Source organism: Haliotis cracherodii, unplaced genomic scaffold, assembly GCF_022045235.1.
Source record: "Haliotis cracherodii isolate W230 unplaced genomic scaffold, xgHalCrac1.p SCAF_29, whole genome shotgun sequence".
Taxonomy (NCBI): Eukaryota; Metazoa; Mollusca; class Gastropoda; order Lepetellida; family Haliotidae; genus Haliotis; species Haliotis cracherodii.
This window is the reverse complement of record NW_027266285.1, coordinates 2,838,088-2,866,068: the sequence shown is the minus strand read 5'-3', so window position 1 is coordinate 2,866,068 and position 27,981 is coordinate 2,838,088. Positions and strand designations below refer to the sequence as shown.

The following is a 27,981-nucleotide window of genomic DNA, read 5'->3' as shown; positions in this document are numbered from 1 at the left end:
ATGCCGTTTTGATGTTGTTGTTTTTGCTTTAAGTTTTTAAGAGGTTGCCTTCTGCCATAGCAATTCGGCTGACCTGCCCCTCTTTGGGACTCCTGTGTGTGAGTAGGGTACACATATCTATTGCCAATTTGGCATCCACAGAATTTCTGTTTTTGTATGGATATGATTTCTATTTTCGTATATTGATATAATTTCATTTTTATCTTTGGCTGCTCTGTTTATATACGTTAGTCCATCTCTCAGAAATAGAGTTAGTTTGGCCTTCGCTATTGCAGCTCTTGGCTTTGGGAGATCTACGACAGATAGCGGATGCAACTGCAAGATGAATAATTAGCACAGACAATAATGGAAGCAGTAAATCCCAAGCAATTGGCAGATAGGTTCCCTGGTCACGGTTCATGGCTGGTGTCCCCTGATGTCAATAGCTTCTAATAGTTTTTTTTGTCGCTAGTTGTTGTTGTCGGAAGACAGACTTTGCTAGCTTCCCACATGAATTTATGGTCTTGGTTCTTGAGGATGTGTTCGGAAATAGCGGATTTCAGGCCTAGCTTGTTGACAGAGGTGTGATGTTCTTTAAGTATGGTGTTTAGAGGTCTGAGGGGTTTTCCAAGTATTGGTGGCCACAGTTGCAGGGAACCCGGTACATGCATCATCTGGGATTGGGACTTGCACTGCTGGTGCCTTTGGAATTGGCTTGTAGATGGATCCTGATGGTCTTGCCGCTAGAAAAGGTGACATCAATGTTGGCTTTGTTCCCGATGAGGCGGGAAATCTGATTAGTGAGAGGGTCTCGTTGGGATATGATGATTCTGCAATGGGCCAGATTTGGGTCTTGAGTTCTTGAGGGTCTTGCCACCCTGATTCCCACAGCAGTGAATTTGGGCATCTCAAGAAAACAGTCACTTCTCTCAAGAGTTACCCAACCAACCTAGTCTCCAAAACTATCTGCAAGACCCTCAAGAACTCCGATTCCAGACCCAAACCTGCCCAACCGTTATTCAGAAAAGTGGAGTATATACTCCGAAATGTTGTTTTCCTCATAATAAAGAAGTTGACATCCATAACTTTTCTTTCTTATGTGCATCATTTGTAAATGTCATTCAAAGACTTGATTCTTGCAGTAGTTCCCTCAGAAGAGTTGACGACACCAGTCCATGAGAGAATAAACTGAAGGTGTAGGGTATTCTCAAGTTGAAATAATATGAACGCTTTGTCATTATTATCAGTGGAATCAAACATTTATGACCACAATTAGCAAAGATACCTTTGATGTGATTTAGCAATAGAAAGGCTTTACCCCTTACTTTATTGTGATTTATCATAAATCTTAACAGTGTTAAGACGCAGTTTTTTTATGTTGTGAAGGCAGATTCAGCTTGCAAATAACATTTGTACTGCGCAATTTTTGTACTGCGCGATTCTCGCCCGAATTCGACAAATAGCTTGAAGTTTGTCGAGGATTGTCTTACACCTGCTGATAGTTTTAAGAACTTTAAACGTACCTTCTTGATTATTTTGGTGTTATGAAAGTTCGATATTTCAGAACCATAAGGTAAAATAAGAGACAACAATTGTATCAAACGTTTCGATAAGGCAATCTGGTGGTACCTGTAAATTTCCGGCACGTTATAATAGTTTCTTTGTAACCTTCATACCGATTTCAGCAATACGTGTATATTTAACTGATGTATTTAGTTTTCTATTTCGGTGTAAAGGTTTAAAGTGTAAAGGTTACGTGTCGATTCCCAAAATTGGAACAAAATGTTAATCCAGAAATATGTAAAAACAGTGTGAAACCGACAAACATCCAACAAGTGGTATACAATCAACAAATGTATTACAAAATTCAAATCAAAGGTTACGAATCAGCACAAATTACTGTACAATAATTTCAATAGCAGTTCAAGATAGAGTGGTATTACAATATTCAATGGGAATAATAATATGGTGGCAGTGTTCAGTATCGAATACAAAAATACAGTGGTGATAGCAAAAGGCAGTGATAATAATGTATATTCACCAAGCGGCGAGTGTGGTCAAGCTTCCGAGATGAGCTCGGCAAGGAATCAGGGAGCTGGTTCAAAAGCGATGAAACAAAGTGTGTGTGTCCCGTTAACACACATTTTCCCCTTATTTGCCGTCCAACTTTCTTTCAGAACACCACAGAATATCCCACACCCGTCCACGGTATCCCGCTAGTTTACACACCACACTCGTATCTAAATATAGTAATTTCCTGACGAATGCTTAGATTAAATGGCTACATACCTGACGACAAACGACTGCCCACATACAATGCAACGAGCGCCAACCGAATCCCAACAGAAAGAATGTAACACGGCCACAATCATTCTCGTAATTATAGCTGTCAATTACGCTTATCGGTGCAGTCGCCCTTTCTTTTCTAAATAGTGTGCTATGTTATTTGGAGGATTGTAGGATAGCAACACTTTTCGATTTGCTATTAATTGCCTCCTTCCTGGTATCGTGGTTTCGTTACGATTGCACGACCTGGAGTTCTGGACATCAATCCTTTCAGTGTCAGTGAGGTCAAACTAATTGTAAACGTTAGGCAAGCAGTAGCAGGAAGTATTACATCATTATCACCAGCAACTGTTGATTCTTATCAGTAGTGCTTCAGTTATATGGTATAACAACTGAATAGCGAATTCCCTTGACCCTTAATGGGTCTGGCAGTTCACAATATGGATTTAATATGTGTCTGTTTTGGGGTAAAGCCATGATATATTATGTTTTTCTTTCTTACGTATACGTATGTACATTGATATAGATAATTTGAAAGAGATTGCAGCTGACGAGACTATAACAGGGATGACGAAACCGACTGAGATAAACACTGTAGACAACCTTCTCCAACCTTCAACTGTCGAACTGTGAAGAACTTTCTACATTCAACTGTTAATGATTACTCCAATGTCTTAAAAAGATAGAAAAATGTATTCGTCATGTTGGTATTGATTATTCTAAGTTTGTAAGTGATAATATGGTGGTACTGCGACTGTGTGGCTATCCAAATAGGGACCTCATGAATAAGGATAAGATGATTTAGCCAAGTTATCTGCCCTCAGTTACACAACAAATGCGGGGGTTTCTCCACTGATTGCTTGCACGAAGGAGGCAGTGCTTGTTCTGGCATCTTCCACAATAGTGGTTTCAGTAAATAGTGTTGATACTAAGTTAGCTGGGGTGTATGTCACGCCAACCTTATACGTTGATTGCAAATCTGAAAGTTTGGATAGTTTGGATTAGATATATTTATCGATACTTTTATAGATTTAAAATGTATGTTACGCTAGCAGGAATAACACATGGCCAGTCCACACAATTGCCCCGATGAATTGATAACTCAATGGGACAGCTCGAAGTTGCAATTTGCAACATCACAAACTACCCACTGTGGACAAACATGAGTGCCTGATCGGTATTATAACGCATATGCACTCGATGTAATTAAAACCCTTCGGAGCTCGTATCACACTAATTACAGCAAATGGACGATATGAAATGAACAGCTGGTAAATAAAACAACAAAGCCCTTTCAAATCTCTTGATAAAGCATAGTACGATTCCAATTATATCATGAGCATGTGTTTATGAATCACTATTAGTTAGTGATAATATACACCAGGTGTTCGCGAAAAGTTGAGCGTAACCTGCCCCATCGGTGACACCCGTCACAAACACATGCAAAGTTAAGTCAACTGTTCACCTGAAAAAACACAGGATTCATAGGGAATTGCATCGGACATAATGTTTTTCCACTGATGCGTAAAATTTGGAAATGTCCCCCAAATCTACCATAAAACATTTTGAAAGATATACTAAAGGCCTTGAATGTTGTAATCTTGATCAAATAACTTCTGAGCACGAGACCTATGTTGCTCTTTGAAATCTTGGTAGAAAGAGTATGCTCGATTGTATTTCAAAAGTTGTAAAATGTAAACACCAAAGGCTGGAGCTGCTAGGAATAATGCTCGACATGAAGGGTAAGTTGACTATTGGAAAGTTGAAGTCATCCCTCTTGACGTACAGTCTTGTGGAGAGTGTTTGGTCACTATGAATCTTTATGCATAGATCTAAATATGAAACATAAGAGGTGGTCTCACTGGTCTCCTTTATTTCTAGTCCAGATGGGTAAATCCGTGGAAGGGAATTAGCTGTTTACAGTTCCCCATAAAGAACTGTGTGTTCAACTCATTCATTTCAGTACAACGGATATTATCAAAACGGTACGTGATGATGTCATTTTAGAGCTCACAATTTCAGTGTTAGACATTTACGATAACCTATAAATGTAGGATATATGCAAATGATGGTTGACTCTAGAGGTCCTGCCATGCAACCTAGACAATGAAATTCAATCGCACCTGCCAATGTTGAGGACATCAAAGGATTTGATAAACCTGGTGTTGAAGACACGCTATATGCTTAAAAGATGATGCAAACATTTAGAAAGACGTTTAACTTACATCACCCTTAAAAGATCTAAATGACATTGAAGTTATGGGGGCCGCTAAAACGACGCACTCTCTCGTCCCAAATGATGATGGCAAATGCTTGAAAGAGGTGACTGGTTAAATATTTACATGGTCCATCCATACACAATGTTACGGAAAGGACATAATTCGACAAAAGTAATCACAGAAGGAGGTTGCTGCTGGAGTGTGAGATAGTTACTCTAGAACCAATGAAGCCTAGCTATAAGTCGCCATCACTGAAAGACATTACATGGAAGTTCTTACCTGAATTCACTGAAGTTTCGCTGTTTTAAATGCTATACCTCAAAGCTCTACACTCCATGTAGAAGGCCTGCCTGGAGAAGTGCCAGAAAATGTTCTCCCTGTATTGTCGGAACTGAATATTAAGTGGCGAAAAATAACAAGCATGGTGACTTTGTTTTTATTTAATGCAAATAGATGTGAGCGCAACATTGAATCTTGTCACCCTCGAGGTGGTCCACGTTCAAGTGGAACATATTTTTTAGCAAATACATCTTTGAAGCCTGATGTTAACTTTCAAGACATTGCCCATCAATCGTTTGAAGATTCTTGCTCATGCTATATAATAATTATAAGTCGTTGTCCAGCACTTGATAGAGTAGAAGATACTTTGGGCATTACTGATGGTTTCAGACTACATCCAATCAGTGACATAAAACATTTACTGGACAACCAACGTGATGGTCGAACTGGGCAATGAAAGCTTTGGGAGGAATTGAGACTGGATTCAAAGCAGTTAGAACTGGGCTTGGCACCTCTTGTGTTGGTTTGTTGTCAACTTTTGTATCTGGATAGGATTTACTCTTACATTTATGTTTCATCTGTCGCAAGGAAAACACATTAAAACAAATATAATGTGTGTACTGGCTGATTCCAGACAAAATAACATTTCAGATTAACTCATGGTAAAATAACCGGGAAGAGTTTCCGTTGGTCCTTTCCCAGCTTTGAAAAGTTCAGTCCAAACAGAGGCGATTAAAAGCTCTGGTGTGATGGCAGAGGGAAAGCAAACACCAATGGAAGGGTTATGGGCCGGGAATACCAAATTTGAATGTCAGATAGTCCCGGGAAAGCCGAACTCATGATTCGAGGGATTCTGCTGTTGGAACTGCGAGCGCCAAATCGATGGATTAGCCGTGAGTGCAGTGAACCGTGAAAGAATAACGTTTTATTATGTAAACGAGGCATACCGAAATTCATTAGTAGAAATACGCTTTATGATTGTATATATTTCCTTCTTTCACCTATTATCGTTCTATGTATAAAATATACTCTATGCTTCTTGAGCTTTCCAATTAAAGTATTAAAAATGACGACCACGTTCATCAATTTTGTTTTCACGTCAAAAACATTCTCAATGAATGTGTACCTCTACATAAATGTCATATGTCTGTCAAAGTTAGGTTATGTACTTTCCAATGATATGGATAATTGGACATTTAGATTTCAAACAAGGGCGTTTAGTTGACTTAACTTGCCACATCCGGATGCTTCCATATCACCATTAATGTAGAAAAGGTGGAAACTTACACTATACTTTTATCGATGGCAGCGCATAGATCTTTTGGATTTGTTGGCTTCAGATACTCTTGGAAAGACAATCAACCCCGAGTTGCATGTTATACAATTTGGTTACTCCGTTGTAACACTTTTTATACAATGAATATGTTTTTGAAAGCGCGACGTCATCACAGTGCGGCACTGAGTGGTATGCAAAGCCAACCGACGGCCAGGCACCATGGGCTTTTTATTATTCTCAGTGTTTTCCCATTTATTAATACGTTGGAAGACTGAGAATATTTTGTTTTCCGTTGAACTTTGATGGTTGAACCAGGGATGGTGTTAAAGAGACAACCTCGGAAAACTATTCTGGGGCTATCTTCCTTTCATGACATGTGCTGATACCCCCAGGTTCTGTGCTCCAGTTCTGGCAACAGACATGACAAATGACTATAATACCTCGCCAAGCAATATCCTTATTGTTGATACATTGTGCATAACGCAACACATGAATACTGGGGTGGAAGGTGCAAGCAGTCACATGCACCAGGCTTGAAAGCACCAGGTGCTGAGATCGTATCCTGCTCGTGACCGGGTTGTTATTGAGCCTTGGGACCAACATTGTTTACAGGTAAAGTTCATTCACCCTGTGCACTCAAAAGAATCCACTCGTCTGACGGTGGAAACACGAATATATACATAAACCCAAAACACAAGTGTCAAAACGTTTGGTGTTACCCTAGGCAAGGGACTTAGTTCAAACGTGTCTCTGTTCACCCAGCAGGGAATTGGTACCCGAGATGTGAGGTGGATATAAAAACCCTTTAGCGCCCTTAGGCAGCTTGGGTTGGATACTCCCCGGGGAGTTGAGAATGATAATTGTGATACCTGGAATGCAACCATGGATCCACTGGTCGGTACCCGGATACCTGCGGCATATAAATGTATTATATAATAATAATAATTTTACCAGCCATACACACACAAACCCAGGACGGCAACGTTACTGATAATACGTAGCGATCTACAAATATCCCCAGATCCCCCATCAAGACGTTGCCTCTGATTTGCTGCTTCTGTAGGTATCAACATTGCGCAGACAGTGTGCTGACTGACTCTTGTACACCGTACTAGGCGAGGACTGGATATATCGCTGGTATCCGCCTGATGTCGGGGATGCTTCAACGATCGATACTCGCCTGCAGAAGGGGGCTTGCCGTTACTTAAGTTTTGTAATTCACAAACAGAAGGAACTTGTCTTCCGTTCGTGCTTGTGTGCAAGAATGCAAGGTGAGCTTTTATTTTTTTATTTTTCGAAAGCTAAATCTATGTTCTAGTTGGACTGATTACTAAGCGTCATTATTGAGTGGTCAGGGAGATAATACGATAGACGTATTCAGAGATCGTCGTATTTTCAACTTTCAAGATTGCAGTTCAGTTTCATCTGGAATAAATCATTTTATACCTACATTAACTGTCCATTCAGCCACGTTGTCCATTCTTCCAGTTTCATAAAAAACATTCAATCAATGTGGCCTCCATGTAGGAATAAACAACATGTTCAACATACTCAGAACTATTGACGCTTGTTGGCATATGTTTATGTTTGACGCCCTAATACCTAGGTGACCCTTCAATAATGACGCTAAATATTCTTATACGGCCAGGAATAAAGAAAAATAACAAGAAAGAACTAGATCTGACTGTTATGTTTTGAATCATGACCCTGGGTAGTGTAAGTTATATTATGAGTTACTCATTAATTTTGTATGTGAGTGACGTCATACAGAAACTTGAATGCTTTTCTTATATATGTAGCAGGGTACATATGCACTCTATGTCACCAAGTTCTTTTTAAGCCGTTTTGTAGTTTTTTATAAATACTTCGCTCAGAGTATCGAGTGGGTGTTGTCACCCTTATGTTGAATTCCACGAACTTGATTTTCATAAAAAAGTTATAGATGAACATATTTCTTAATAATGGCCGCGCGCTGAAATCTACTTAGTCCTGACCACCACTCCGGAAGGTTCTTTAAAATAATCATTTACCAACACAGGACTATCCACTTCGTCATCTTATCTCACCGCATCTCATTTGAAATAGTTTGTTGGCATGTAACATGTGTGAATGATAGAATAATTCTTGACGACGCTTTGAACATTAATCAGTTATATGTCCAGCGTGCGGGAGGAAAGTGTACAGTGACGTTTGTAGACGTGCACTACGTGGGTGAAGGCAACAAGCACCGTGATGGTGTTCACAGACCAAGGACGATAATCAGGGTGGCATGTTTGATTCAATCACTCGACCAGCAGATGCTAGAATGACTAATTGATGTAAGATGCTTCGTATTAAACAATTACACCCCACTTGTATCATTAATTAATGATATCTATAAAAAAAATAGTTCTGGAATTGATATTGCTACCCACTGAGATAAATTTAAGCAACTCTTATTCCTGGTATGAGCCAGATTGCCTAAAGAAAAAAGTGGCTTGGGTCGTAGATGCTATCCATGGACATATGAGTTGACAACATAGGGATCATAAATAGGACGAATCTAGAAATCAAATTCAGAATCAACAGACCCTGACATGACTTATGGAGGTTATATTGCACCTTCATGTGAGATGCCTTTGCACGCATATTGCCATATCCATAGAAAGCTGATTGGAGATATATTCCTATTTGTGTTATACAGTTTAGATCCATCTTGGAATTTCGACTAAAATATTCTAAAATACGTTAAGGAATATATACATCTTGTGGAGTTTAATATATTCAATGCTTTTATACTAAATTTGTCATTGTTTTGTTTGTATTCAATTTGTACAAGTTCACGGGTTAAATCGGTATGTATCCCTCTGTTTCCTAGCGCCCGGTGATGCTGTGCATATGTTGTAGACAGCAAACACCCCGTTATACCGCATGGTATTACTAACGGTAGAATCGTCCAGAATACAACACTTCGGTATAAACGAATCATTATTACGGATACACACAGTAACCGCATTGGGAGGGAGGTCTCTGGCTTACTGTCACAGGTCCCGATCAGTGTGTGAACAGACTATTGACGGGCAAACCTGTTTTGACCGAAAGCTGTAAATATTTGAGACTTTACATTGATTTAGCTATCTAGTAACATGTCACGTGGTAAAACGTGATGTTTCCGTGTAAGCTTACACGTCAACCTAAAACTAAAGATTTGCTTGAAGCTGATCAATCCTGGATCTGAGAACAAAGAATACTGAAGCATTAACCCATGGTCCTTGGAGTTGAAATACCATCACGCGTGTGTGTCGACTGAACACAGATCAGGATTTGTCCACGATCGTTTAAGGCAATGCGATATCCCAAAGACAGAAAACCACTCCTTTTACCGCGTGCTATACCTTATCATGTTTTCCGATATGCTGTCTTACATTATGTTTCCCGTGTTTTGTTGGAATAGTAATAAAGACCCTTCTCTTCAGATACATGTTTGTAGACCACTGTACGACCACCGTCAAATACACTTTTTAGTACAACTGTTGTATTCAATAATGTATCAGATATAGAGGTTATCACGCGAGTGTGTTTGGGGATGGTAAATATCCTGCATTAGGAATAAACATTGTATTTAGCGAGCCTTGGTGAGCTAAATACATAGTGTTTATTCCTAATGCAGGATATTTTATCATCCCCAAACACACAAGCGTGATAACCTCTTTATCATATAATGTCATTCTTTAATTCTGTGCTTCAAAATCGCTTTCCCTCTCTCACAAACAATACCGAAACATTGCGAGTTTTCCTGGAATGCGCGCATTAATATTTATTACGTCTGAGGGTAAGTGATGTGTCAGTCGGACAGTGACAGTAGCCAATATAGTTCCAACTGAAATCTCTTTCTTATACAGTGGCGAAGCAACATATACGCAATCGGTGTTTTGAATTGCCTTTCGCGGCAATCCATCGGTCTGTCTGCTGGAGTAACTGCCCTTTGTCAAAGGGAAGCTACTCTAATCCTAGTCTATGAGACGTCACAGCCACGGTCAGACGTTGTTGACGGTCGGTCTGTCCTGTCATAACGTTAAGAAGTGTAGTCAGATGTACACACAGCGACAAAACGAAACAAGGTAACAATTCAAACATATTTCGGCCAAATTCAACTATTTTTATTTGTGGAGAAGGTTTCAAGCCGCAGAGGTCTACAAGCACAGATATGGCTACTGATCCCGCTTGGCTTGGCCTCGTGCCCTCGCAAAATTGTTTCGAAATGTGTATCTCCAAAGTTGCCAAAACTTATAAAATGCCTTAGCTACGTCACAGTTAGACACTGATTTTCAGTATATTAGTTCTTTTGATAATGATAGCAGTTATCCCAGTAGTTTATCCAGATTCCCGATGGTTAATTCTGACTCGATCGCCGAATGACGAGGGCTACGCCATGTTTGTTTATAAACAGTGAAAGTAGTCCTACTTGACCTTTGATATTTGCATCTTTATCCGCATATGACCCCAACGGATATCGTTTTTATCCGTTGGCTTTATCCTGCCGAGAAACCCACCCATTATATGATAAAAAGGTTTTTATTTCAAGTCGTGGATTTCAACACGTATGCGTTACGAAATACACTCGTAATAAAACGTTACCTGACCGAGATGAGATTAGTAATTAATAGATTACTCGCGCAAATGTTGCCTTCATCTAATTTCAACGTTAGAGAAACACATTACTGGTATAAGAGCGACGTTTTAATACAACATAAATACTTGATGATCTGACCATAGATTTTTGTCTCAAGGTTGCGATATGGCAGGTGCGCACCTTTTTCGGAGATCAATTGTGAGATGAGATAGGTCTTTTAAAACAATTTCATAACAGCCTAAGCACAGACATCACTAGGTTAAAAAAACACCTCACCAAACTCGGTTCAGTGTAGGCGATGTAAGCTTGAGACATTGACCGATGGAATCAAGTGATGTTTCAGTCGTGTAATTCAAACCGTGGACTACTGAGCGTATGACTGGAGTAACTGTACGTGTTACTGGGACACATCGCTGACGTCAGTTAGCTGTAGCTTATAAATTTACGCGGAATAAAATAATGTACCATTTTTCTTAATAAAACGTGAATGCATAAAATGATTAATATTATTCCCCTAATCTATATGCACCAAGCATGTCATTGACGAGTTTCTACTCAAAGGCTTGTCAATAGAGCGTCACACTGTGACCGCTGTTTTCTATTAAACGATTAATTTCCAAACGGTCATGGGACGTTGTCATGCACTAAGACGTTCTAGTAGTTAAGTTTGGGATAAGGCCCATGTGGTCCAGGCTCTACCCCCGGACATGTTCTCACGATGGTTAACCAATGCAGGCCGCAGGCTAGGACTCTTGATAACAAATGACAGATCGATGATATACTTGGTAAGAAGTCCCCTTTCTGTGCAGTACAAGGGTACTATTTTCATGAAAAGTTTAAATGCGAACGCGAATCTTAAAACAACTTTTTTACAATTTGCAAGTTTCAATTAATATTAGCGTCTCACTATCAAACGAGTTTACTGTTGTTCGTTATTAGATGAGAACGCATAGGGTATCATATGAACATACTTTATAATTGATAATTCGTCGTTGTAGGTTCTAATAAAGTGTCAGCTCTGACATTAAGTGTTATAATGGCAGTGCTTCTGTGGGAGCCCGTGTTGGAATAAGCCTCCAGCACGACATTAATCGGTGTTGTCGTGTTCCGATGATGTGGGGTGTTGCTGATGTTGTAGTCATTGGTTTGCCTCGTCCAGACTTGGTTACTGAGTTTGCTGCTGTGACGGTAATGCCTGTGACTGTGGTGTTAAACAAGGTGTACTCAAGACAGTGATAGTTCTTTCGCCGGAGTGGTACAGTAGATCCGACATAAACTGTGAAATAAACTTCTGTTTAAAAAATCAAATTTGTATTTTTAAGATAAATATAGACTATCATCACTAAAATAATAGTATTTCGAAATGCAAATTCCCACTTAGAGACAGGTCAAGTCTGGATTAGCAAGAGGCGTGTGGTGGATGGCAGATGCTCATGCTAAAGAAAACTGAAAGCAAAGCGAACAAATCAATCGCGACTTGTCAGTAATCTTACACTAACAAGTGTTTAGGATCCACGACACAGGGTATAATGAGATCACGACACAAGATAGAGACGTTGTCTTCTGACTAGTGTGTGTCCCTCAGATTCGTTGTATGTTTTAACTCGTTCTGAACGCCTCGGGGGACGCCATATTTTCTGATTAGGTTTCTAAATATGTCAGCAGTATTCCTGCCATCTTGGGTTTCACCTAACTTGTTAACGTTCTAGATCAGCATCGCTTATAATTTGCCTCCTGAAATCAAACTGACACGTTCAAAGAAGTTGTGAACCCAACATACTCACTCACGGTTGTGAAAATCCAGTTTTCCTTAAGAATTTATCTGCATTTTATAAAAACACAATACAAACGACAGTCATACCTTTGCGTTTGGTGATTCACAATATTCGAAAACAAGTTTTATTCGCGTAGGAGGCTCAAATGACTCCCCCGTCGTAGGCTCAGATAACTCTCCAGGCCCAAATGACTCCCCCTTCGTAGGCTCAGATAACTCCTCAGGCTCAAATGACTCCCCCGTCGTAGGCTCAGATAACTCTCCAGGCTCAAATGACTCCCCCATTTGTTTTGAAGAATACAAATGTTTTGACCCTAATTGTGCAACACTCTGTGAATGTCGTACACAAGAAATATTTTTTCTATGATTGCACACCATTTATTTACATATTGTACAATTACCAGATTGTTTGCATAATAAGATTTTATTAGATAAATTTGAAGAACATTATCAATTCATTTCGTTTAGACTTTTTAAATACTGTTAGACATCAGCAACTTTATTTTCTGACACAATGACTGGTATTGACGTTTTAATTTACTGCAATATTTGTTTAACTTAGAAAAGATTTGTATTCAATATTCTGTTTGATTTACTAACTTTGTTTTTCAAATAATACTGCAGCTGATGTTTGATTGTAATGTCTGTAATATTTTTTAGATAATTATATTGGCACTCAGACCTGTTTGGCAATCTTATTTCTTCATGTAAAATGTTGATATGCATGCACGATCATTATGTATCAAAATTATGGGAATCTGTGATATGTTGATAAGTGTCCTTTTTGAGGTTATATTTATCGTCAAATAACCTTAAATTGAAGTTTAAGTGTCCTTTGTGTTCAGAAAGTATTTCTTTGTTTACGAAGACGGCGCGGACATTGTTTTATTGGGTGATAGGTGGTTTATACACTTATGTCTCTTTATACACGAAAACAGGGGGGGGTAGTTTGAGCCTGATACTCCAGAATCGGATCTAGAATAGGGGGAGCAGTTTGAGTCTGATACTCAAGAATCGGATAAAGAATATGGGGAGTAGTTTGAGTCTGATACTCAAGAATCGGATCTAGAATAGGGGGAGTATTTTGAGTCTGATATCAAATTATTGGATACACAAGAAATGGATGTAAGACACAGGGAGTGTTCTGAAAACAAATAATAGGTAAAGAAAAGTATAGTGATTTAAGGAGAGGCACCTGGAGTTTTTCCAAATAAAGTTGAATAAAAACTGTAATATAATACCTGGTACAAAAAACATCTGACACACAATATTGGGGATTGTTCTTAACCTGACATTTCAGAATAGACAATGAGGAAGAAGGGTTGACAACCTTTATAATACAAGACATGTTTGATCCTTTCTGTAATCATTTTATTTCAAAACAAGGGGAGTCATTTGGGCCAGTAGAGGAGTTAGCTGAGCCCAGAGGGAGTGTTTTGAGCCTGGCTTGGGGAGTCATGTGAGCCTAGGCCCATATGAGTCTAGAGTCAAAATTAGGGGAGAGTCGTTTGAGCCTACTACACCGGAGCCGATGATAGCTTCTTCCCGACTCTGATCTCGCTTTGTCACCTAGGTGCTCATGGGTTTTGGCCAGACTACCTTACTTACTTACTTACTTTGGAGATTTAACGTGCGCTTTCCGACTGATGCGTATTTCGCACACGGGCCCGGCCAGGCCATTTAATGTGTTTCCGAAAGGGGCGAAGGTGGCCTGTGCAACTCTAAGAGGGGACTTTAGGGGTTGCTTATATAGAATTTGGGAATTTTGAGATTTGGAATAGATGCCGATGGGGTTGGGGAGGAGAACTAAGGGAGCTGGGTATGGTGGATGTTTGTTTGTTTATGTGATTTTGATTTGGTAGGTTATTATGTTTTTAGATGCGTTTTATTAGTTCCGTTTTGATTAAGAATACGCCTAAGGCCTTGAAGTTTTCTAGTTTATTTTGTGGGTTTAGTATTGCTTCTAGAGTGAGAGTCTGTCGATTTTTGTTGATGGATGGAGAATTTTTGGTTTGGTTAGTGGTTTGCTGAGCACTTTTTTGATTTGGCTATTTGAGTTTAGATAAAGGTTATGCCATTTTTGTGATTTTTTGCTTGTTTACACTTTTAATTTCTGATTTTGAGATGGGTAAGTTTAAGCTTATTTCTGGGATTTTGAGGGATAGTTTAGCTGCTTTATCGGCGTTTTCATTACCGTATATTCCTACGTGGGCGGGTATCCACAAGAAGGTTATTTGTTTGCCTGCCTTAGTTAGGTCGTTGGAGTTTTTAAGTATTTGATTTATTAATTTAGGTCGGTTTTTGGTATTTTTGTTTTGGAGGGCTTGCAGCCCACTTAGGGAGTCGGTAAGTATTAGGATTTTTTTGTGGTTTTTGGATTCTTGATTATGAAGGGCTGAGGCCATGCCCATTAGTTCTGCCGTGAATATTGATTGGTTATTTGGGAGTCGGAAGGATTGTGTTGTTTTAGTTGGTTGTGTTGTATGGACTCCGAAACCTGTGTGTTTGGAGGTCGGATCTGAGGATCCGTCCGTGTAAATGTGACACCAATTTGTCCAATTTTCGTGTATGTATGCTAGTGTGGTAGTTTTAGCTATGTTTGGGTCGGTTTGTTTATTTATTTGGCTAGCTAGTGTTGTGTCTATTTTGGGTATTTTAAGTTTAGGGGTGAAGATATTTGATTGTTTGCAGTTTTGTTTAAGATTTTTAATTTGGTGTTCATTTAGGTAGTTTGTTATTCTTTGGGATATTGGGGTAAGTAAGGGGTGTTTACGAGCTAGAGCTTGGTTTTTAGGGCTGATGTTTCGGAGATTTAAAACAGAGTAACTTGTGAGTCAATCAGTTGAGTAAATGGTACTCACTAGATTATCAAAATCAGAGTTCACCAATTCAGTGAACACATTTCAGTTTTTGACACTAATCCCCTCCTAAAACAACACCACACATCAAAAACATATCAGCCCACATTCCACATTCCTGACGACTAATCACTGCCCCACAAATACAATGCAATCAGAATCTACAGAATCTCTGCAGAAACAATGTAACAAAATTAAAATCATTGTTAAACAATAAAATACACTGCCTATTTTACAATATAACATATAACTCAATGCACTTACTACGCATTCAATTGATGAAGGAGCAAGAAGTAGCTCTGAAACGTCGTGACGAGGAATAAAAGAAGTTGTTATCCATAAAATTCTAGTATTCATATATCATTGACGTATAGTGTATACACTCAGATTACTTGCTCCCTCCACACATTGCTCGACTACACAGATGGTATTTTTATCTGATTATCTCGGCATCTACTGTTTAATGAAAAACTGATGGATTCTCGAAATGTTAACTGTGAAACTTCAAGATATTGAAAACTAATTTCGTTAGACGGTATTATATCCAAATGTGTGCTATATCATGACTAGGGATCAAACGAGAATTCGTTGCATCAAATGTCTTCATATTTCACTTCACTCAATCAATAAATGTAATAAATATGAAACCTCGTGTGTGCAGGGATCAGTTTTAATGATATGTTGAAATGTGAAAAGTGGTACACGTCCACATTCACCATATACAATAACATTCGATGTACAGTTTTTTTTACGCCAAGGAATCGTTTACAAGCATATAGATGGACCAGTTCAATAGTTCTATATTTAGTATGACCCCCAGACCTCTGAATTATATATAAAAATGGAGTAATTTTTGTTTCAAATATTTAAAAAAAGGTTTTATATGAAAGATTAGTGAAAGTTTTTAAACTATGTAAGATTCCCATTAGTATCTTTTTTTGCCTGCATTGCTGCATTACTGGTGTGGTAATTCCACGATAATCTGACTGTGAAGGTTACCCCCAGATATTTATAAGAAGTGACAATTCGTAACGGTTGTGAGTTGAAGAACAGTTTTTCCCTACTTGGTAGTTTATTTCCCTTTTTAAAAACTAACAGTTTCATTTTCTCAGTGTTCACTTGGAGTTTACAATTAGAACAGTACAGCTCCAGTTGATCTATCAAATTCTGTAAACCTTTTATCGTACTAGAGAACAGAACTATATCATCAGCAAAAAGCAACAGAAATATCTTAACAATATCTGGATTCAGCTGTATACCATCCGTACAATTATCCTTAATTTGTGCAGCCAGTTCATTGATGAAAAAACAGAACAGGAAGGGGCTAAGAATACAGCCTTGGCGTACACCAAAGTTACATGTGAAGACATCAGAGTATATTCCAGGATGTTTAACACATGACTTTACATTTTGAAAAATATTGCATAATAATTTACCCATTTTATTACTCACACCATTTGAAAGAAACAACGACCACATTATATTTCTGTTTACAGAATCAAACGCCTTTTTGAATCTACAAAAATTGCATAAAATGTTCCACCTTTTCTCTGCATGTATTTGTGAATAATCGCATTAAGTGTGAAAATATTATCCGTGGTTGAGTACCCTTGTCTAAAACCTGCTTGTTCTTCCGAAATTATATCAAATGAATGTGATCAAGATGTGAGCCTTTTATTGATAATAGAAAGAAATATTTTGCTAAAAACACTCAGAAGGGTAATTCCTCGATAACTGTTTGTATCAGTACGTGATCCTGATTTATGTAGTGGAATAATCACACCGGTAGTCAACTCTTTGGGAAAGTAAGACGTTTCTAAAATCATATCAAACAGTAATTTAAGGTATTGGAGTAGAATATTGACAGAATGTTTTAAACACTCTGGAATTAAACCACCTATGCCGGTGTGACATTGAAAATGGACCCGCGTTGAAAAGTGACCCAGGAGTCAGTATTCAACGTTGAAAACATAAATTAAGACGAGTTCTATGGATGAACAACTTCTTTATTACAATTAGTGCGACGTTTCGGTGTAGATCCTAACACCTTTATCAAGCAAGTGATGGATAGGGCTTCCTTACTTACTTACTTTGGAGATGAAACGTGCGCTTTCCGACTGATGCATATTTCGCACACGGGCCCGTCCAGGCCATTTAATGTGTTTCCGAAAGGGGCGAAAGTGGTGTGTGCAACCCAAAAGGGGGCTTTAGGGGCTGCTTATATTGAATTTGGGAATTTTAAAATTTGGAATAGATGCTGATGGGGTTGGGGAGGAGAACTAAGGGAGCTGGATATGGTGGATGTTTGTTTGTTTATGTGATTTTGATTTGGTAGATTATAGTGTTTTAGATGCGTTTTTAAGAATACGCCCAAGGCCTTGAAGTTTTCTAGTTTATTTTGTGGGTTTAGTATTGCTTCTAGAGTGAGAACCTTGTTTAGATTGAGGGTGGTTTGTAATGCGGTTCGATGTGTTAGGTAGTGTGTGCAGTGGATGAGTGCGTGTTCTGGGGTTTCTAGTTGTTTGCAGTGTGGGCAGTTACCTGTAGTATGTTTTTTTTTTTAAAAATTAAATGGTTATTTAGGTTGGTGTGTCTTGTTTGGAGTTTAGTGATTACTCTGTCGATTTTTTTAAGGGATGGAGAATTTTTGGTTTGGTTAGTGGTTTGCTGAGCACTTTTTTGATATGGCTATTTGAGTTTAGATAACTGGTGATTTTCTGCTTGTTTACACTTTTAATTTCTGATTTTGAGATTGGTAAGTTTAAACTTATTTCTGGGATTTTGAGGGATAGTTTAGCTGCTTTATCGGCGTTTTCATTACCGTATATTCCTACGTGGGCGGGTATCCACAAGAAGGTTATTTGTTTGCCTGCCTTAGTTAGGTCGTTGGAGCTTTTAAGTATTTGATTTATTAATTTAGGTCGGTTTTTGGTATTTTTGTTTTGGAGGGCTTGCAGTCCACTTAGGGAGTCGGTAAGTATTAGGATTTTTTTGTGTTTTTTTTATTCTTGATTATGGAGGGCTGAGGCCATGCCCATTAGTTCTGCCGTGAATATTGATTGGTTGTTTGGGAGTCGGAAGGATTGTGTGGTTTTAGTTGGTTGTGTGGTATGGACTCCGAAACCTATGTGTTTGGAGGTCGGATCTGAGGATCCGTCCGTGTAAATGTGACACCAATTTGACCAATTTTCGTGTATGTATGCTAGTGTGGTGGTTTTAGCTATGTTTGGGTTGGTTTATTTATTTATTTAGCTAGCTAGTGTTGTGCCTATTTTGGGTATTTTAAGTTTAGGGGTGAAGATATTTGATTGTTTGCAGTTTTGTTTAAGATTTTTAATTTGGTGTTCATTGAGGTAGTTTGTTATTCTTTGGGATATTGGGGTAAGTAAGGGGTGTTTACGAGCTAGAGCTTGGTTTTTAGGGCTGATATTTTGGTTTATTAAGTTTTGGATGAGAGGGTTTGATTGGGATGCGGCCCAGAAATTTAAGCTTAGCTGTTCCCTGCGTAGACTTAGTGGCATTTCTCCTGTTAAGGCCTGAAGCGAAGTGTAGGAGGTGCCATGTTGGGTGCGTGTAATTAGTTTGAGGGCCTGATATTGTATTGAGTTTTTTTTAGATAGAGAGTTGTTTAGGGTGTTGTATATGGCGCAGCCGTAGTCTAGTTTTGATCTAATTAGTGATATGTAGAGAGAGAGGAGGGTATCTTTGGAGGCTCCCCAGCAAGAGCCAGTTAGGCATCTTAGGGTGTTTAGGTCTTTACTGCATTGAGTTGTTAGGTTTTGGATGTGAGCATCCCAGGTGAGATGTTCATCGAAAATAAGTCCTAAGAATTTGGTTTGTTTTTGAAATTTGATTGTTTGGTTGTTTAGCTGGAGGATTGGGGAGGCGGGTTTCATGTTTTTATGTTTGAATACTATTCCTGTTGTTTTTTCTGAGTTATGGGAGAAGCCCCATTTGTCAGCCCATTGTTGTATTTTATTAAGAGATTTTTGGAGTAAATTTTGGGCCATTTTAATGCTTTTAGTGCGGATCCAGAGGGCTCCATCATCCGCGAATTTCGATGTGTTTACTTTAGGGGATAGGCCCTCGAATAGATCGTTTATCGTTATATAGAAAAGGGTGGGGCTGAGGATACTGCCCTGGGGAGTGCCATTTTCTAGGGGACATTGGTCCGATAGTGTTTGGTCTATACCCACGGTTATTTTACGATTGTTTAGGAAGTCCTGGATGTAGTTTATTATCTGTCCTATTTTTTTAAGTTTTTGTATTAGCACGTCGTGCCATACCATGTCGAAAGCTTTAGAGAAGTCTAAGAAGATGCCTGTGGTATATTGTTTATTTAGTTGTCCTGTCTTAATATCTTGCTCTAGTCGGGCGAGGTTATCTAGGGTTGAGCGGCCAAGAGTGAAACCGCTTTGATCTGGGTTTATGATGTTTTTTTGGGTTAGGTAATGTTGTAATCTATTTTTAGCCATTGATTCCATTACTTTACATACGTTTGAAGTTAGGGATATTGGTCTATATGAGTTAGCTTGATTAGCTGGTTTATTAGGTTTAGGGATTGGTATGATTAGGGCCTGTTTCCAGGGAGTAGGAACCTGTCCGTTTAGGTAGATGAGATTGTATAGTTTGAGTAGTGCCTGGAGTAGTTTTAGGGGGAGTTTTTTAATTATTTGGTAAGAAGTTAGGTCTAATCCTGGGGCTGTGCCCTTTTTCCTGTTTTGGATTACGTAGAGGAGCTCCTCCATTGTGTAGGGTTGGTTTATTTCCAGATTGTTATTGTTTGGTTCTTTTGTGGGTTTGTTTTCTTTTTTAAGTTTTTCTTGGAATTTTTGGCTGAAGTTGGAGTTACTGCTAACGGCCGAAAAGTGGTTGGCGAGATTATTTGCTTTTTGGGCGGGGTTGGTTGAGTTGTTAATGCTAATATGTTTTTTATGTCGTTTTAAACCTCTAATGGCGTGGATTTTGCGCCAGACCGTTTTGGCATCTGTACGGTTATTTATACCTTCGCAGATTTTTTTCCTCTACTTTTGGCTATTTGGACTAGTTTTTGAACCTGGTGGTTTAGTTCGTGGGCTAACTTTAGATGTTTGTAGTCGCGTTTTGCTTTATTGAAGGCTGATTTACGTTTTCGTCTAGTCTGTTCTATTTCCTCATTCCACCATGGTACGGTCGGTTTGCCTGTCTTAGATGTTTTCAAGGGGATGGAGGTTTGGGCTGCGTTTATTATATAGTCTGTTAGGTTTTTACAATAGGTTTCTGGATCATTATTTTCTATTTCGTTTAAGTTAGCTTCGTTGCAGATATCTTGGAATTGGTCCCAGTTAGCTTTATTGTAATGGAATTTTGGTTCTTGGTTTTCTGTTTGGATTGGTACGTTTGTATTTCCTATAGTTATGTTTATGGGGAAGTGGTCACTACCTAGCGGGACGTCGTGCACTTCCCATTGAGTACTTTGAGCTAGATCTGCGGTGCATATGGTTAAGTCGATAGCCGACATTTTTGGGGTTATCTTATCGTACCTCGTGAGTCGGTTGCTATTTAGGAGCACTAGATCGTTTGTTTCTATCCATTCGGAGATTAATTTGCCATGATTATCTATTTTATCATCTATGCTCCATGTAGGATGGTGAGCGTTAAAGTCTCCTAGGAATATAGTAGATTTATCGCTTATTTGGAGTAGTTTGTTTAGATCCTCAGGTTGGACTTTTTGTTCCGGCTAGTGGTAAATATTTATTATGTTTATGTTTCGGTTATTTAATGTGATTTTAATGCCGTTGGCTTCTAGGTTTGGGGTGTCTATTTCTATTTCTTCGTAATTTATATCTTCCCTGATAAATATGATTAGTCCTCCTGCGGCTCTTCTTGTTTTGCTCTGTCAGTTCTTACTGAGTTGTAGTTAGGTAGTGTAAATTTTGATGTTTTTGAGAATTTGGTTTCCTGAATACAAGCAATGTGAGGGCCTTTATTTAGTTTAAATTTAGTTTTTAGTTCATGGCCGTGGGAGGGGAGTCCGTTGGCGTTCCACTGAAAAATATTTAGTCCTTCCATTATTGGGTTCGGGTGATTGGTTATTTAGTTTTTTAGTTTTTAGTTTATAGTTTATTCGGTGACTTCTTTTAGACGGAGGTTAAAGAGGAAGAAGGGTAGATTGGTTAAGTTTAGATTGAAAGCTACTTTGTGGAATGATTTCATGCTAACCTTTGGGGAGTTTTGACTATGCATGTATGCTAGGAGTAAGGTGAGGTTATTTAGGTTTTGGGTGTTGTCTGGTTGGGAAGTTTGGTTTGTTTTAGTTGGAGTAGTTTCTATTGTTTCCTCAGTAGTGGAGAAATCTTCGTCATCGGTTAGATTAGGGTTAGCTGTTTGAGTTTTCATGGGGGAGGCATGTGATGTTGAGGGTTGTGTAGGTGTTTTCGGGATGGGTGTAGCTGATGATTTTTTAGTGTTTGTGTTGTTTTGTTGTTGTGCTTGCTTGACGGGGAGTGTTGTTGCCATGTGGGCTGTAGGGTGCGTGGATGAGGGTCGTGTTGTTTTGTGGTTTGTTTTGCATGCGGGGGGGGATGTTTTGGCTATGTGAGATGTGGGAGGGTTCGTGGTTGGTTGAGCGGCTGCTTGTGTGTGTGAGGTGGGTGCGGATTCTTGGTAGGGGCCCCAGACAGAGCTGTCAGTTATGGGTGGGGTGTTTGTTTGTGGGATGGTGTTTGGGTGTGGTGTAGGGAGGAGTGGTTTACATGCAGGTGTAGCAAATTTTCGTGTTTGGATTTTAGCCGTGTCTATGTTTATGTGTTTGTTGGCCTGCTGGGTGAGTGTGTGTCTGTGTGGGCATTGGTTTGAAAGTGAAGTGTGTTGGGTGGATTTGCAGTGGATGCACCAGGGTGTGCATGTGCCTGTGCAGTCTGTTATTGCGCATTTTTTACATTTAGTTTTACGGTATGTGCATTGGTCAGGCAGTGCGGTTGTATTTGATGGATAGGGCTGACTGACTGACTGATATAGAAGATTTAACGTGCGCTTTCCGACTACAGCGTATTTCGCACACGGGCCTGGCCGGACCATTTAGTGTATTCCGAGAAGGGTGAAAGTGGTGTGTGCAACCCAAGAGGGGGCTTTTAGGGGTTGCTTATATTGATTTTTTGAAATTTTTAAATTTGGAATAAATGCCGAGGTGGGTGGAGGAGGGAACTAAGGGAGCCGGGTAAGGTGGGTGTTTGTATGTTTATTGGATTTTGGATTGGTAGATTAATTAATTTTTAGATGCGCTTAATTAGGTCTGTTTTGATTAGGAATACGCCTAGGGCCTTGAAGTTTTCTAGTTTATTTTGAGGGTTTAGTATTTCATCTAGAGTAGGAATCTTATTTAGATTGAGGGTGGTTTGTAGTGTGGTTCTGTGTGTTTGATAGTGGGTGCAGTGAATGAGTGCGTGTTCTGTGGTTTCGGGTTGTTTGCAGTGGGGGCAGTTGCCTGTGGTGTGTCTTTTAAGTTGTTTTAGGTGGTTATTTAGGTTAGTGTGTCCTGTTTGGAGTTTTGTAATTAATCTGTCAATTTTTTTAGAGGGGTGTAGGATTTTAGGTTTGGCTAGTGGTTTTCTGAGCACTTTTTTGATTTGGCTATTTGAGTTTTGATATTGATTATGCCATTTTTTGGTTATTTTTTGTTTGTTTACACTTTTAATTTCTGATTTTGAGATGGTTAGGTTTAGGTAAATTCCTACGTGGGCGGGGATCCACAAGAAGGTTATTTGTTTGCCTGCTTTTGTTAGGTCGTTGGAGCTCTTAAGTATTTGGTTTATTAATTTAGGTCGTTTTTTGGTATTTTTGTTTTGGAGGGCTTGTAGTCCACTAAGGGAGTCAGTGAGAATTAGGATTTTTTGTTTGTTTTTAGATTGTTGGTTATGCAGGGCTGAGGCCATGCCCATAAGTTCGGCCGTGAATATAGATTGGTTGTTAGGGAGTCGGTAAGATTGTGTGGATATAACTGGTTGTGTGGTATGGACTCCGAAGCCTGTGTGGTTGGAGATCGGGTCTGAAGATCCGTCAGTGTATATGTGACACCAATTTGGCCAATTTTCGTGTATGTATGCAAGTGTGGTGGTTTTAGCTATGTTTGGGTCGGTTTGTTTATTTATTTGGTTAGCTAGCGTTGTGTCTATTTGGGGTATTTTGAGTTTAGGGGTGAAGATATTTGATTTTTTGCAGTTTTGTTTAAGATTTTGAGTTTGGTGTTCATTGAGGTAGTTTGTTATTCTTTGGGATATTGGGGTGAGTAAGGGGTGTTTGCGAGCTAGAGCTTGGTTTCTTGGGCTAATGTTTTGGTTAATTAGGTTTTGGATGAGAGGGTTTGTTTGGGACGCGGCCCAGAAATTAAGGCTTAGATGTTCCCTGCGTAGATTTAGTGGCATTTCTCCTGTAAGGGCCTGAAGTGAGGTGTAGGAGGTGCCATGTTGGGTGCGTGTAATTAGTTTGAGAGCCTGATATTGTATTGAGTCAAGTTTTTTAGAAAGAGAGTTGTTTAGGGTATTGTATATGGCACAGCCGTAGTCTAGTTTTGATCTAATTAGTGTTGTATATAGTGAGAGGAGGGTATCTTTGGAGGCTCCCCAGTTAGAGCCGGTGAGACATCTTAATGTAGGGCTTACTTACTTACTTACTTATATTTATATTGGAGATTTAACGTGCGCTTTCCGACTGCAAGCGTATGTCGCACACGGGCCCGGCCAGGCCATTTAATGTGTTTCCAAAAAGGGGAAAAGTGAGTTTGTGCAACCCAGGAGGGGGCTTTAGGGGTTATTTATATAGTAATTTTGAAATTTTGAGATTTGGAAAGAATGCCAAGAGTGGGTGGGGGACGAACTAAGGGAGCTGTGTGTGTTGGGTGGTTATCAAATAAGGTAGTTTTGGTTTTAATATTTTATTTGGGGTTTAAATGCGACTATTTAGTCCTGTTTTTATTAGGTATATGCCTAAGGCTTTGAATTTTTCTAATTTATTTTGTGGGTTTAGGATTGATTCTAGTGTAAGTCCGGTTTTAAGATTTAGGGTGGTCTGTAGTGTTGTTCGGTGTGTTTGGTAGTGTGTGCAGTGAATGAGTACGTGTTCTGGTGTTTCTTGTTGTTTGCAATGTGGGCAGTTTCCTGCTGTGTGTAGTTTAGCTATTTTACGGTGATTATTTAGTTTGGTGTGGCCTGTTTGTAGTTTGGTAATTATTCTGTCGATTTTTTTGGATGGGTGTAGTATTTTGGGTTTATTTAAGGGTTTTTTGAGTACTTTCCTGATTTGGCTATTTGAGTTTTGGTATATATTTTGCCATTTTTTGTTAATTTTTTGTTTAGTGACACTTTTGATTTCTGATTTTGAGCTGGGTAAGTTTAAGCTTATTTCTGGGAGTTTAAGGGATAATTTTGCTGCTTTATCTGCCTTTTCATTTCCAAAGATTCCTACGTGGGCGGGGATCCAAATGAACTCTATTTGTTTACCTACCTTAGTTAAGTTGTTTGAGCTATTGAGTATTTGATTTATTAGTTTGGGGCGGTTTTTAGTGTTTTTATTTTTGAGGGCTTGTAGTCCACTGAGAGAGTCGGTTAGGATGAGGATTTTTTGGTGTTTTTTAGATTGCTGATTGTGTAGTGCTGAGGCCATGCCCATTAGTTCGGCCGTGAATATGGATTGGTTGTTTGGGAGTCGGTAAGATTGTGTGTCTTTGGTTGGTTGTGCGATGTGGACTCCGAAACCTGTGTGTTTTGAGATCGGATCTGAGGATCCGTCTGTGTATATGTGACACCAATTTGGCCAATGTTCATGTATGTATGCTAGTGTGGTGGTTTTAGCGATGTTAGGATCGGTCTGTTTATTTAGTGTATCGGCTAGTGTTGTGTCTATTTTTGGTATTTTAAGTTTTGGAGTGAAGATATTGGATGATTTATTGTTTTGTTTAAGATTATTTATTTTGTGTTCGTTTAGGTAATTGGTTATTCTTTGGGAAATTGGAGTAAGTAGTGGATGTTTCCGGGCTAGGGCTTGGTTTCTAGGGCTAATATTTTGTTTTATTAAGTTTTCGATTAGTGGGTTTGATTGGGACGCGGCCCAGAAGTTTAGGGTAAGTTGTTCCCTACGTAGTTTAAGTGGCATTTCTCCTGTTAAGGCCTGGAGTGAGGTGGAAGAGGTGCCATGTTGAGTTCGTGTGATTAGTTTTAGGGCCTGATACTGGATTGAGTCTAGTTTTTTAATGAGAGAGTTGTTTAAGGTGTCGTAAATGGCACTGCCATAGTCTAGTTTGGACCTAATTAGTGATATATAGAGTGAGAGGAGGGTGTTTTTAGAGGCCCCCCAGTTGGAGCCGGTTAGGCATCTTAACGTGTTTAGGTCTTTGCTGCATCTGGTTACAAGGTTTTTAATGTGAGCATCCCAGGTGAGATGTTCATCGAAGATTAATCCTAAGAATTTGGTTTGTTTTTGGAATTTGATTTGTTTGTTGTTTAGTTGGAGGTTTAGGGTGGCGGGTTGCATATTTTTGTGTTTAAATACTATTCCTGTGTTTTTTTCTGAGTTTAGGGAGAAGCCCCATTTGTCAGCCCATTTTTGTATTTTATTTAGAGATTTTTGTAGTAAGTTTTGGGCCATTTTAATGCTTTTAGTGCGGATCCAGAGGGCTCCATCATCCGCGAATTTTGATGTGTTTACTTTGGGGGATAGTCCCTCGAATAAATCGTTAATCATAATATTGAAGAGTGTTGGGCTTAGGATGCTGCCCTGGGGAGTGCCATTTTCTAGGGGACATTGGTCCGATAGCGTTTGGTCTATGCCCACGGTGATTTTGCGGTTTGTTAGGAAACTTTGGATGTAGTTAATTATTTGACCTTTAAGTCCTATTTTTTGTAGTTTTTGTATGTAGGGCTAAACAACATAGGTATATATACACTTATTGACATCTAAGTTGTTACAGTGACTAGTTGATGGACACAAAGAGGTGATTAAGCTAATTGGAAGCCAGTGGATGACTTATCAACACAGAGTATACAAGCAGAGTAAACAAGCAGACTGATGGAGATAATGGAAGCCACTGTATTAATTGGATGGACAAAGGGATTTAGCAATTAGGTGATGGTAAGCAGGCGGGATGTAATAGCCTTGGTCTCTGTTCATTGCTGGCTCGATCCTTTTGATGTAGATGGCTTCTAGGAGTTTCCTGATTTTGTAGTCTGATTGATTGTTGGCCAGGATCTTGATGTTGTTCACTGGATGTTGTGATCGGGGTGGGTTTGGGTGTGGTCGGAGATGGCTGATTTTGAGTCATTTTTTGTGTACTGAAGTCTTGTGTTCTTTTAGTCTAATGGGTAGGGGCCTGGATGTTTCTCCTACATAGGAGTCGCTACAGTCAAATTGTATGTGACATACGGCTCCAGCTGGGTCTTCTTTCTTAGATGTAGGGGGCTTGCCATTTGCGCTGAGGATGTTCTGGATTGTCCTGCCTCTCTGGAATACTGTGTCAATGTTGGCGTGGTGTTTGAGCAGTCTGCGGATCTGGTGACTGGCTGTTCCTATGTAGGGAAGACTGATGACAAACGGGGCTGTCTGTTGTCGTGGAGGCCGCTCTCTAGGGCTGAGGATGATGTTGATTGTTTGTTCAACTAGGCTGGTAGGGTAATTGTTGAAGTTAGTGAATACATGGCGAGGTGGTTGAGTTCATTTTTTAGCTGTTGTGGCGTGGAACAGATGTTGACAGCACGTCGGGCTAAGGTGGCGATGATTCCTCTTTTGATTTGTGGTGGGTGGTTAGAGGAATTGTGTACATACTGACCCGTATGGGTGGGCTTACGGTAGACACTGGTGTGTAGTTTGTTATCGGGGTCTTTCTGTACTCTTACATCTAGGAATGGTAGTTGTCTCTCAGCCTCTTCTTCCATAGTGAACTGCATCCTGGGGTGTTGGGCATTCAGGTGGTTGAGGAGGGTCTTGGGGTCATGGTCAGGTTGGAGAATGACAAAAGTGTCGTCGACTTTCCTAACCCAGCAGAGGGGGGTGATAGGTGATGTATGGAGGGCGGTTTCTTCTAGGTCCGTCATTTAGATTTCTGTGATGATAGGGGACAGCGGGGATCCCATGGGAAGTCCATGTGTCTGTTGGTAGATCTTGTCTTGCCAGGTGAAGTAGGTGGAGGTAATACAAGAGGTTATAAGTCTGATGATGCTGTCTATAGATAGATGGGTGGTAAGGTCCGGGTATACTGCTTCAATTCTTCTTCTGAGGATGGATAGGGCTTCGTCTCTGGGTACATTTGTGAAGAGATCTACCACATCATAGCTGACGAGTGTGCCTGGCTCGGTGATGGTGCTTATCTTTCTGCAGAATTCTGTGGAGTCAGTGATGAATGATTTAGCAGTTTTCCCCAGAGGGGCAAGAAGGCGGGCTAGGTACTGGGCAGTGTTGTAATGGATAGTGTTTCTTGAGCAGACTAGGAGGCGGGCTTTGACTGGCTGTTTGTGGACCTTGATGGTGGCTCTGGCGTAGGGTGGCTTGGGGTGAGGGACAGTCATCTTCTTGTGGAGGGTTGGGCCAATTTCATTCTTTTCTCGGAGCTCTTTCAGCAGGGTTTTATGCTGTCTTTGGAGTCGGGTGGTGGGGTCTTTCTTCAGCTCTTGGTATGTTGTCTGGTCATCTAGGATGTTGCTGGTGATGGCATTGAAGTCACTGGTGTCCAT

The 27,981-nt window shown here is 39.6% G+C and overlaps 2 protein-coding genes across 2 annotated transcripts; both read right to left on the bottom strand.

Annotated features, from left to right (window-relative positions):
• Window positions 1–649: 649 nt before the first annotated feature.
• LOC139473430 (uncharacterized) lies at window positions 650–27,345 on the bottom strand. The gene is made up of 3 exons (XM_071256000.1): window positions 27,077–27,345; window positions 26,678–26,915; window positions 650–772 (listed from the first exon to the last, which is right to left on the bottom strand). Exons 1-3 carry the CDS (start codon window positions 27,343–27,345, stop codon window positions 650–652), a joined length of 630 nt encoding a protein of 209 aa, XP_071112101.1.
• LOC139473429 (uncharacterized) lies at window positions 27,346–27,981 on the bottom strand. Its single transcript, XM_071255999.1, has one exon. It carries the CDS (start codon window positions 27,979–27,981, stop codon window positions 27,346–27,348), a length of 636 nt encoding a protein of 211 aa, XP_071112100.1.

Coding starts and splice junctions, on each gene's coding strand:
- LOC139473430 (XM_071256000.1), bottom strand. CDS start 27,345: ATGACGGACCTAGAAGAAACCGCCCTCCATACATCACCTATCACCCCC. Junction 26,916..27,076: donor AAGCCCACCCATACGGGTCA/GTATGTACACAA, acceptor TTACCCTACCAG/CCTAGTTGAACAAACAATCA. Junction 773..26,677: donor AAGAAGACCCAGCTGGAGCC/GTATGTCACATA, acceptor CTCACTAATCAG/ATTTCCCGCCTCATCGGGAA.
- LOC139473429 (XM_071255999.1), bottom strand. CDS start 27,981: ATGGACACCAGTGACTTCAATGCCATCACCAGCAACATCCTAGATGAC.